This window comes from Symphodus melops, assembly GCF_947650265.1.
Source record: "Symphodus melops genome assembly, chromosome: 1".
Lineage (NCBI taxonomy): Eukaryota > Metazoa > Chordata > Actinopteri > Labriformes > Labridae > Symphodus > Symphodus melops.
Genome location: NC_136691.1, coordinates 10091736 through 10104557, shown reverse-complemented (window position 1 = coordinate 10104557; position 12822 = coordinate 10091736). Strand labels below are relative to the sequence as shown.

The following is a 12822-nucleotide window of genomic DNA, read 5'->3' as shown; positions in this document are numbered from 1 at the left end:
GACAACAAAAAAAAACACAATCAACTGGCATCATTACAGAAGATACTCAGGTTCAGTTTTCAATTCTGAACAGTTTTACGATGAACACGTTTTTTATTTCTTAGTGTTGTTTGTCTTTTATCATTGAACAATAAATAATTTGGCTAAAAGTAAGTTTTTTGCTTCTTTCTTAGAGTTCAGCACACTTTAATTCTTTCTTTTTTTGAAAATAAACCTGCGTTGTGTTTCTGTGGAAAAACAGAGAAAAATATTAGTGAATAAATGAGGACCTTATAACGTTTCCTCCTCCCCACTCTGTAAGTCAAACTGGAGGGTTCATTCAACTTGTCCCTGGATCTATTTTTGTCATTCAGGTAATATATAGCAGGACTGGCAACAACCCACCAACATTAACAGCTTCCTATTCGCTGGTGGAGAGGAGGTCCCGACACCCCTGGCCAGCTCCCTCTTCTTCGCCCAGCATATGAACAAACCCTCTGTGTTCAACTTTGGAGAGGAGAACTCTGCAAATTTAAGAGCAGTGTTTAGCTTGTGTTGGTTGGAAATGCTAATACTAGCCAAACACAAGGCAGGTTTGCTCATACAGTATGAACTTCTAGTTCCATCGTGACATTGATCTGAATGCGCAAAGTAATGAAGTTATTATTAGACACTGTGAAGAGGATTGTGTCAGGAGCATAGACTAAGTTGTCAGGAGTTCCCCGTTTGGTTGTGTGTGAGTGGGTGTGTGCGTGAGAGTTCTTTAGTTATATCTTGGTGAGGATTATTGAAGGTAGTGCTCCATGTCAGTATTTGACTATACAAGTATACCATTTCAAATAAGGTGGCATGTGTACAAAAGTTCAGAACCATGTCCATACAACCCAACCACAGTAAATTACCAAATATATAAATCATGCCTTGTGCACCTTTCTACTAACACACACTCACACACATATATTACATTTTTATTAAAATATAAGACAATTTACAAGAAATACAAAAAGCAGTACAACTAAATATAAACCTCACTTTAAATGTTAATTCAGACTTAAGTGGAGTTTTCAAAAATCTTTGATGACTGGAAGTTGCATTAAAAGAGAAAATGATTTAACTTGACTGTTTTACCTGCTATAGTTGTGTTAATCTATTATCATTATTTTTTTTTAAAACAAACGTTTGTTGCAGGATTTTTTTTTTATTAGGTAGCAAACTTCTACTTCCTTTATGAGTTCTATGATGCATTCTTTTTTACCTACCTGTTGCTATCCTGCTTTGCTCCTGTAACACTCTAAATTTCTCCATTTGTGAGATAGCTTGAAATGACAATTGAAATGGTTCTCGGTTGACAAGTTACAAGTAATGATTATCAAACAGCTGCAGGACTCCCCAGTGTCAAAACAAAAGAAATAAGATCAAGTCAAACAGAGAAGGAAGATAGGGCAGAGTAGAATACAACAAATGTCTCTAAAATCATATGCCTTCTTCACATCAGAGGTTTAGCAGTGCTGTCCTGTCTGGAGCAGAGGAGGCAATTCCACAATTGGAGAGCCAGAAGGCTGCATGATGGGTGGAGTGATGGACAGGATGCTCCAGGGAACACAGAGCTATGCATATGGTGAGAACAGAGTGATGTTGCTGGACCTGGTCTGGAGGCTCTTTGAGTCGCTGGCTGTCATAGTTGTAGCAGCAGATTGAGAAAGAGGGAAAGGTTCAGCATACCTGATGAGGAAAAGAGACTGCAACAAACTCCTTTGTTCAAAACTTACACACAAAAAGCAAATAGAGTAGAGACGGAAACTGACATAGTTAGAGGACATTTATTTTGGAGATGGTAAAATGATGTACTGCATTAGTTATTGTTAGCCAGTTTTCAGCTGTTGATATAAACTCTTTCTAGACACCCTTCGAATGCCAAAAAAGTTTCATAGCCGCCAGAAACCAAAGATACAAATGATCAAGTTAATAAAAGTTGTTTTCCTTCCTGAGAATCTTAACTGGAATGCATATGAATACAAAATAATAAATACAACTGGCAACAAAAAGAAAACACTGAACACAAACCAGTACAATTAAAAGAGATTTGGAAGGTAGAGTGATATATTAAGATGATGCACTCGTAGCTTATGGTTACTGCTCTCTGGATGGTTTTACATGAGTAATACAACAAATGCACACTGAATAGCTGCTGGAGAAAAAGCAACATGTTAGCTAGGACTGGCATCACAGAAACAAACTCTTCAACAGTAAGACAATACCTTTTTTTCTTCTTTTTTTTACTTAGAGGCAAATTAGTATCCAGTTTCGTGACCATTTGGCTGCTGAATTTTACAAAAAGTCACCACAGAAAAGTGCAGTACTTTCGTACAGATTTGCAATGCATCGCAGTAGAAACACTGATATTTGGCAAACTTTTCATCTTTGGGTTAAACAAATGACGCATCATGAATGCTTTTCTTTTGAAGTGTTTGACCCTTAAAAACAGCCTATTTTCATCTTTCAAAGTAATGAATCAATACTAAACTGTTGGTTTGGTCAAACTCGATTCATTCATGCATGCACACATTGTTGGAATTCTTTGAATTCATATTTGAGTGCTTACCATTTAACCCTCATTTATACCTATGAATATCTTACAAATTAAACAAAATGATATAAGCTGTAACAACTGACAGATGTTCCTGACAGTTGCTGGAACTTCGATCGAGATTTGGCACTTACAACAGTCCTAGATAACTAATATACAAAAAAGGGTTTTGGTATGTCTTTATTTGTGGATACAGTACCATTTCCCATTCCAGCTTTTAGACCACTCAGCCGCTCATAAAATTAACCCTTTGTCTGGGACATTGTCTCAGAAGTCCACTTCTACAGCAACCAACTTAGAGTATTTCCCAACAAAATCCAAATGTTGCACTAATCTCTCCTGGAGATAACAGCAACAATGTTTATTTTATTTTATTATAGGAACCCAAAACAAGCTCAAATTGAATCCAAACTTGATCAAGGAAATTGAGTTAAGCATTATGTCCCATTGTCCTCGTTATTGTTTTTGAATAGAACATTATGTCCTTCCAATTACTCAACCCTGTAGTCCTCAGAGCCGTGAGTATTTTGCAAATGTAAAGCAAACAACCCTGTGTTAACACAGGCATCATGATCCTCACACTGCTGACTTTTCCTAGGAATGCTGAAAGACGCTCGCCTCTTTGCCCACAGGCTGCCTTCAGCTCTCTCCAGCCACTCCTAGCCAATTAATTTCCTTTGGCTACGTCCATTTTTTTTCACTACTAAGCCCTTAGGAATGGACCAGCCAGCTGTTGGCATCCTCCAAGTCTGTGTCCAGCTCCTCGTCTTCATCCAGAGGCTCCGGGGTTCGCAGCGCCAGCTCGCGAAGGAAAGCAGGAGAGTAGGCGGTGGGTTGGGAGACCGACTTGAGGCCAATTTTTTTCTTCATAAGGTGAAACTGGTCACGAATGAAGTTGTAGAACTCATACTCGTAGCGCATGCGGTGGTACAGCACCTGCAGGGCCTCCAGAGTGGGCGTGTGTTTACGTACAGTTCCTGTCATGTTTCCCATTTTCCTGTAGTCTACAAAAAGGACACACAATGTTTTAGATAAAATCATTTACATTGTTTTATCTTTTTAAGATAATTTTTCAGGCTTATGCTCTTTATTGGAGACAGAACAGTGGATAGAGTGGAAACTAGGATGAGTGTGGCATGACTTGTGGCCAAAAGAGACGAGCCACTTCGAGGACTACAGCCTCCAAACATGAAACTGATAGGCTCCCTGGTGCCACCAACCTTTTGATTTTTAAAGGGGGAAAAAATAGTTTCTAAAGGGCCAGCTCAGTTGGTCCCTGGTAGAAACAAAGTTCAGACAATGCTTCATGTGTTTACTTACTATTACTTTCTCAAGTTAAATGTACTTTTACTACTAACATGCTAACCAAATGTATATTACATTCCTGTGTATGGTTTTCAAAAAAAATGTTTTCACATACTGTATAAATCTATGAAGGATGCTCCATAGAATTGCCACACAAGTATGAAGCCTGTAGCTAAACAACCCAATAAGTTTGATCTTACGACCTGATTCAGACTGGTCAGATAAACATTCATGGTTTAAGACACTTGGGATGTCCAATCAGATTTCAGAAGAGGCCCATGCCATCCCAAGCCACGTTCTGAAACTCTGCTGATATCAACATAGAACATTTTTAAACATACACTTACCAGGGCTCTTGTAGATGTTAAGTACTCCAGTAAAGTAATGAGGTAAGAGCCTCTCCAACAAGAGGAGAACATCCTCCAGCTCCTCCAGGATTCCCACAAGAAGGTAGTTCTCGAGCACGTTCTGTTTGGCCCTCTCCAGAGCCCATACTCCAGGCTCCCTGATGGAGATGAAAAAATTAACAGTAACAATAAAAAATCAATAAAAAATAAAGCTAAATGTTACCAATGTCTGAAACGTGAACAGAATTTTTCATGAAATACCTGCATTGCGGATGTTGTCCACAGAAGTAAGGGATGATGTAGAAAACTCTGGGGTTGGAGCACTCTGGGTAATTCTCTAGAATGCACACATTGATATCCTAAAAGCAGAAAAAAACAGGTGTAACTTTTAATATTACAAGTTTTCCATTAACTGGTATGAATCCCACACAGATTCTACTGACATGTCACTGCCACTAGAGGGAGCCACTCACTAGCACTGCTGTGAACACTAATAGACATATGAAAGGCTATGTTCTTTGCCAAACAACATCCTGAGTACTTAGATACGCTCTGCCCCTTCACCCCATCTGCTCTCTGAGGTGATAGATAGGAAATCAGATTGCTGCTCACTTGATATCTGTGATTTAAGGTGGAATTATCATTTGTCCAGCTGCAGAAATCAGAGTCCAACATTTTTTATTATCCAGTGATTGTGCAGAGGTGAACATTATGTAGCATATCAGACAGATATGACAACATGTGGGGGCAATCAAAAAAAGTTAGGGGAAAAAATAGAGAAAAGATTAAAGAAATGCATGCTGGAAGAAAGCTATAACCAGCCACGTTGTGCTGTGGAACTTACAGTCAAATCCATGTCAGGTGACGTAAGCTTTATGGATGGCAACAAGTCCTGAGAAACAAAACACTCTGAGAAGCATTGCTCCATGTGTGCAAGCACACTGTAAAACCAGGCTATATGCATGAAGTGAAAGGTGCTGACAAGACCAAATGAGTTCGAAAGTAGAAGCAAATTCAGAGTGTAACCTTGCCCTTAAGGATTTATACTCTGATAAAATTGGTAATGGCAGATTTAAACAGAGCTATTTTTCAAAGCCAACACTGAGGCCGACATGCTCCATCACAAAGACAGAGAACCAGAGGCTCAGACCTTCCCACAGGATGCAGAAGGCTAGTGAGGGTGAGATGTGAGATGCCTTTGTGTTTAAGAAGAAAGCTGGTGAAAAGAGTGGTTAAAACCACAACACCGTTGATAAGGTAAAGATGTGTAAAGGCAATAAAATATTTAAGTTTATTTTAGGACATATTGGCTGGTACTGTGTGCTTTTAACACAGCTTTACTGCATATGATACTGTTAACCTTGAATCAGGTTGCTTTGATGCATTTTAGCTGCATGTCATGATAGCAAGATCCTTTTAATGTGATTTTCGCTCCAGGAGACAGGAAACTATACATCTGGATAACTATAATGCAACAACCAACAGCAGTAGGTTCGTGAATACACACACAGATGTCTTTAAACATAAACTGGGATGACATAAATTATGCACTTGGACGGTTATTTTTTCCTCTAAGCTGAAAACTGTGGCGCAATTGTGTCTCTGATTCACCAAGTGGCTACAGGGTTTGTTTGAACTTTATGACTGAGCCCCACTATGCACCAGGAACAGAACTTATTGATGATCAGTGAAGCACGCCGCTGGGAAGTTCTTTAAGGAAACCACAACAAAACCCCAAAAAGCCTCTCGAAAACAGTTCTGTATAGCACCATTGTTGGAGAGCGGTCCTGACTTGAGTGGGAGTTTACCCTGCTTGTCTTTATTCATAGTATTTCAGAAAGATTTTATTTTCATTTATTTAGATTATTCATCAAAAAACAAGAGTATCATTATCACATCCTGTATTAGCATATTAAATAAAAATCTTGCCCACAGGCTACAGTGTCCTATCTGAAATGATCCATACATTTTCCATGTTTTATTATACAAAAAATAAAATAAAATTCAAAATAACTGTAAATAACATTCATAAAATACACAAAAAACAAAAGCTGCTTGGAGTTCTTACACACACTTGCCATGCAAGTAAACAGATACTGACACAAAGCCTGTCTAAAGGACTTTAGAAAGGCTTTTCCTACTACAAAGCATGATTGAGGCCTAAGCACAAATGCTCCCTGGAAAATCTCTACAAACCAAGAGAGAATAAGTGAGAAAAAACAAGTGAAAGTCAGAGACAAGGGAGAAAAGACAACAGAGAAAAGCCTACAGGAAGTGACACGTGTGACGCCATTCACTGAGACTCAGGGCGCGCTGCCAGGAAATCCCCCTTTCAGCTTTCTGCGACACTTGATACTGGACCCTTATGCCTCAACATTTAGGGGACCTCTGGGAATCAGGCCATAACTCATTTATATACAAGTACACACAATCAAACTCACACAAATACACACTTGATAGACAATAAGCACTTTCTTTAAAGAACCCATTAGTATTTCGAAGAGAGCTTCTATGTGCCCTCTCAGGCTCATTATTCCTATTCTCACTGTGGATTAGGCTAACCGAACAGTCACAGAAACTGTAGCCCTCGAAAAATGGGTCCTAATCTCTACAACTGGCTCTATTCCACTGAATGGAATGTATGCATGACTTGAATCAGAAATAATTCATGATGTAGGCCTTTCCCGTGGGACAATTTTACTCCGTTACCACCAGGGAGCATAGGATTGATGTGCCTTGGGCGAGGGAAACAATCTATTAACACATCATTAATATTCTCAGCCTGAGGCTAGTCAGTGGATCGTGTTAGCAAAAAACATGCAACTTTAAATATGTTTACTAAGTGCGGAGAAATGTAGGCTTAATTTGAATCATGTTTTTTTTCTTTGAGGAATATTTGCTGAATATTTAGATTTTTTTAGATTTTAAATAATCTCTTTTTCTTCATTAAATCCTAAACTAAGTGTCAGACTTTGTAGTTGTTAAATACAATGCTGGGATAACTAGCTAATTTCTAGCTGTGTTTTCTGAGTCATTATTTGGCTTATATTCATGTGGAGAATGAATATAAGCCCGCTCACCCAATGTCCAATTCATAAACTGCTAAATGCTCGACTATGTTTGCTAGCAAGTTACGTTTAATCCAGAGTGACTATGTATTTTTCATTTGTGCTCTTTCTTTTAGCTCTGATTTTAATTTTAATTTAAAATTTTAAAATTCCAACTCTTTAGGGCTAAATGCTCTGCTGTGTATGCTAGGTTATTAGTGACTTTGCATGACCTTCTAAATGCGCTGCTGTTTGCTTATGTTCTCTTTTTTTAATGAGCAGTCTACACTGATGAATCAAGAATATTAGATCAACATTTTGCAACATGGAGGACTAGATGGAAATGAGCATTTGATTGTTTTGTCCTGGCGGTTTTTTTTTTTTCTTTTCTTCTTTTTTTCTTTTTAATAGGTCTTGTTCAGCAGTCTGAGACAGGTGTCTGTAAAAGCTAACATTTGACAATGTTGACAGCTTGCTTGTCAACAACTGAGAATAACAACAGCAGAGTTGAATTGTAACAATTTCATTAGTACACCTTACAATCAGCCATTGTTAATAAAACAATATTTAAAAGCATTTACTCTTCTCTACCATTCCAGCTAGATTTGTTGATGCTTCCAAAAAATATAAAAACAGCATAGCTGCCCGCCCTTCACTGATAACTACACAAAAACTATATGATCTACTTCTTGTGTCTTTAAAAACATACTCTCTTACAACACCTTACAGTTGTGACCAGTAGGTAGATAAATCACTGGCAATTAATCTTTTGACACCTTACTTTTTTAAGGCAGGTGAGGACATGACTGATGCCAGTAAAGCTTTTGTCAATATCTTTGTTTTTTTTGAGTATGCGTCATTGTAAATGTCAGATGAATTAAGATGATTTTAAGTTGGCATGGGAATCTTAACCGATCAAATCACTGTGTGTGAACTAATCTGTTCTCATTTCGTTTAGAGACACTCAATAGACATTTCGCAATAATTTACATGATAGGTGTTCAAACAAATACAAACACATTGTGGTAGGCTTGGCAAGTCACTCTCAATGACTCTTAATTATTTTTATACACACGTAACTCTTTAAAGTAACTGAACCAGCTATTCAAACCCAATTTCTTTCGAAATAAGAGCTCATAAATGAAGTCCTAAATGACAGTTCATATATATGGCTTATACCGTATATGTGTCCAGAGCATGCCTTCGTACAGTGTGGTGTATGTGTGTGTTAGAAGGGGTGTGGGGACTGTTGGAAAATCCAAGGCAACCACAGGAATGTCTCAGTAACACGTGCATCAGGTTTCCACGGCCCCTGCTAGCAAACTGACAGTGTTCTTTCATTGACACCTCTCATATACATGGTGTGCAGGGCAGGCCGGGCTAACGCACAGCAGGCAGGGGATAAATCCAAGACTATGAACTCACTGTGTTGACAGAGCAGGGTACTCACACTGATACACATCTGAAAGACTATATTTGCGAGGACGTTCAGAAAAATGTAAGCTCTATAATAAATCTTTTTCTGGACTTTGAAAAGTCTCTCTCTGTTGTTTAAAGCTAAACCCCCACACATATAAATGTCTCCCACCACAATCTCAGACACTGATGGCTTGGCTTGAAGCTAAATCCTTAGTCCTTAGTATAATCATCTCAATTCATAAAATCCCTCTGAACATGAACAATATTCACATTTATAGAGCATGTAACTTTGAGACTGGTGTTGTGTCCCTATACAAGCTTTAAGCCAGCAGTTACTGTCTGTAACAGAAGCTGTCTGTCACATAGAAGTAAAAAAAAGTTTAATGGCTCAAATAACACCTTCTCATCCTCATTCTGGGAGTTCTCACTCGTCATAATTTTAGTCATGTACTGATAAATTAAATGCATTTTTATCACCTAGGTTACATTTTATTTGATCCTTGACACCTGCTAACCCTGGATCTAACTACTCTGCTAACTACGGCTAAACATCACAGCCATGAACACTACTAAATACCTTTACCAAGAGATACAACCTAAAAAAGAAGATCAGACTTAGGTAACTCATAAGGTATGAGATGTTGGTCTATAAAAACGTCGGTCACAAGATGGGGTTGTTTTTTTTTTTATGTTTAATGAAGGCAGACTGAGTTGACAATGTTACTTTGTTTATGCAATAATGTTATGATGCCAATCCCTGTTCAAAAAAGTCATGATAAATTCATATTTTCATATTTTTACTTGACTGACCGTTGGATTTGGGCAACTAATGACACTTTTATTATTTAAAGCTTTCAAATTACTTCAGACCCCTGTATTAACACAAATAATTTAGCAGCTAGCTGCAAACTGTGTGTGCTCATAGGGTAAGCTAGCTTGTGTTTTTTAACAAGCTCTGTTATGATTCTGTTCTGGCAATTGGGGCGGCAGTAGCTCAGTCTGTAGGGACTTGGGTTGGGAACCGGAGGGTCGCCGGTTCAAGTCCCGGCACGGACCAAGTCCGGAAACTGGTCTGGTAACTGAAGAGGTGCCAGTCCATTTTCCTGAGCACTGCCGAGGTGCCCCTGAGCAAGGCACCGAACCCCAAAAACTGCTCTGGAGCGCTCGCTGTGGGCAGCCCCCTCACTCTGAGACCTCTCCATTAATGCATGTCACTAGAACCCTGTTTGTGCATGAGTGTGTATCTCGGCCTATGTGTGTGTTAGACAGAGTGTAAACCGAATTTCCCCTCGTGGGATTAATAAAGTGTAAATTATTATATTATTATATATAGTGCCCCCCCACTTGTGTGTTGTCTATTTCCCTGTCTGACTTGCTCCTCCTGTTTCTCACCCCATGTGTGTCTGTTTGCAATCAGCGGGGGTTTGGCAGCTAGCTGAATGTCATCTTCTCATCAACCTCCTGTGTATATATTCCTGGTCTTGTCAACCACTCCCTGCCGGATTATTGTCTACTCAAGCGGTAACTAGTATCTTGGCGCCCATACGTTGTCAGACTATTTTTTGATGGTTCCTGTTTGTAACCCCTCGTGTTTTTTCTTCCCCTGCGTCATCAGTGCGACAACTGGAACCACCTGCTGCCTGCACTTCTTCAAACCCACACTCCCTTCACGCGTGTTTTTTTTTCTCTTATTTTTGACCACAAGATATTCACCTCCACTGTTACTCACTGTTCTGTACTGAACATTAAAGAACACTGTTTGTTTCTGGAAACCTGTCTCTGAGTCGTGCGCCTGGGTCCAAATATTACTCACCTTTGTGCAATCGTAACAAGCTCAGTCAATACAACTGGAATACTTCTAGAAATTTCCAGACAGTGAATCCTAGATTTTAGAGGCCAAATGGAATACAAGTAAAGTAAAAGGGGACACACTTCAAGGCAAAACATCACAAACTGTGCTCTACCTAAACCAGCAAAAAAAAAAACAACCCAAAAACTTAGAGCTTAACACTTACTGACTTAGAAGTAAGTTTCAAGCCCTGTTTAGGACTCTTGGGCAATACAGGAGTAGAAGAGTAAACACACACTCACAGGTAAACCCGTCTGCAGCCTCTCAGCCTCCCTCCTCCCCTTAAACTGTAGCAAGGGGCCCCGTGGTCTGATACTTTAATAACTCAACTCACATGGTCCAAAACTCCAGGGAAAGTAGTGCAATACTTAATTACACCCCTTCAGACGCGAGCCAGAATGACATTAACTCCTCCTGTAGCCTCTCAGTATGACCTTTTGAGCTCTGACAGTGAGGAGAAATGACTAGCATTATACCTGTGATACTGATTTGGCTCAAAACCTTATACAATCACACTTTCTTTCTTTTTCACATTCAAAATATGTTACCCCAACTGAAGCTGTTTGTCTTTCTCTAAATAAGTTCTTACTATACCTTCCTGAATGTTTGTAACTCAGACTGCTTAAATGGCTCCTTCACAGTATAAAACTCACACAGCGATTTAAAAAAAAAAGGAAAAAAAAGAAAAACGCTTTTACAAGAAAGTAAGCTCCAAATGGCATGAACATCAAAATATCAGTCTTTGCATTGAGTTTGTTGCTGCAGGGGTAAACACCTCTGGGAAACAGATGTAGGAGGAGTTTTTCATGTGGTTATTCTATATAAGGTCTGTAATTGGAATCATAATCACATTTAAATATTGGGTAAGCGTCAGTCTGCCATGGCCATACAATTTTCCTTCCACACTCCACCAACACCACGTGTTTCACATCTTCAAAGAGAGCACAGTGTGCTTTTCATTTTTGCAGGACAAATGCTCTGTCGCTTAAATTTAAACATTTTTAAAGTTTAGGTTTGTTCCAAGATAATAAAAACATTTAATATAAAAAAGAAAAGAAAATAGAGCCAATAGGAGTATGTTCTTGTTATAATACTCTTGAGTTTATATAAAGTAAGACAAGAGTATCACTACTGTTCCTGCTTGGCTTACATGCCTCTATAATTAGTGAACATCATGGTCATACTAGAAGAAAGAGACATTTCAGTTCATGCCTCGACTCAGCTTCTAAAGCTAGCTGGCTTGGAACCAAAAGAGATACAGATTGAAAGCAGTTGTTGGCAAGCCTGTGATTTAGTCATAAAATGACCATGCAGCTTTGTCAAATAGTGCAAACACATGACTCGTTCTATCCATAAGCAATTTTGGTATTGATTTAGTTTACATTTTATAATGTTTTTTCAACACAGTGCCATAACCACATGGTGCTTAATCGACAGTTGATTTGTGTTTACTTTTGTAATAAATCAGATTTTCTCCTCACAAAATGCATGCCAAAATAAAATCTGCGAAAAGCCATCCGCTCCATTTTTTTTATAATTTCATTCCAAAAAGTGGCCAGAGCTCCTGGTTTATTATCAAGACTTTAGTTTTTTTCATCACAAAAAAACCCTCCACATTATGGAAAAATTAGTGCGGCTCTGTAATGCAGAGAAAAGTGGTGGATGCAAGCTCAAACTTCAAAACTGATAATGACTCCCTCCATACAACTAAGCAGGTGCAAAGCTTTGGCCTCAAAACCCCAGCTGATTAATCAACTATCTGCCTGACATGCTTCCACTTTTTAGTAAGACTCTAGCAGAGAGAAAAAGGTCTCTACAAACCATCTCACAATTACTGTTTGTAGTAAGTTGTTAACATATTTGTTTTAATACAAACTTACAGCAAGATTTAATTCCCAGACCGATGAACATTTAAAGACACCATTACTTAAGGCTGTAAAGCTTGAAGCCAAAGCATCCAGACAATCTGCAAATCGTATATTTCTCTGCTGCAAAAATGTATGGTAAATCTATGGTTCATTTCCTCAAGTCAGAATGGGATATACTAAGTGAGAAAACAATCAATATCATTAAAACGCTTTTTATTACAACCCAGATACAATATTAAACTGATGCTGTAAAACAAAGGCCTCACCAGATATCTCTCATCATCCTTCATCCCCGGCGTGCGGATGAGGTGGTTCTGCTCACCCCTCCAGTCACCGAAGCGACGGAAGAAGTAGTTGGAGAGGAACCGGTTGATGGGGTCCCGGATTATGTTGATATAGACTGGCTGCTCTATCCTGAATC

General features: G+C 38.8%; 1 protein-coding gene across 1 annotated transcript in view; it reads right to left on the bottom strand.

Annotated features, from left to right (window-relative positions):
- Positions 1-1785: 1785 nt before the first annotated feature.
- usta (uronyl 2-sulfotransferase a) overlaps positions 1786-12822 on the bottom strand; it is a 55191-nt gene continuing 44154 nt past the window's right edge. Inside the window, exons 5-8 of the mRNA XM_079362114.1 lie at positions 12668-12821; positions 4480-4577; positions 4219-4376; positions 1786-3570 (exon numbers count right to left, since the gene is read on the bottom strand). Of these exons, the coding sequence (XP_079218240.1) occupies positions 3278-3570; positions 4219-4376; positions 4480-4577; positions 12668-12821 (703 nt within the window). The 3' untranslated portion in view covers positions 1786-3277. The remainder of the gene's footprint in view (positions 3571-4218; positions 4377-4479; positions 4578-12667; position 12822) is intronic.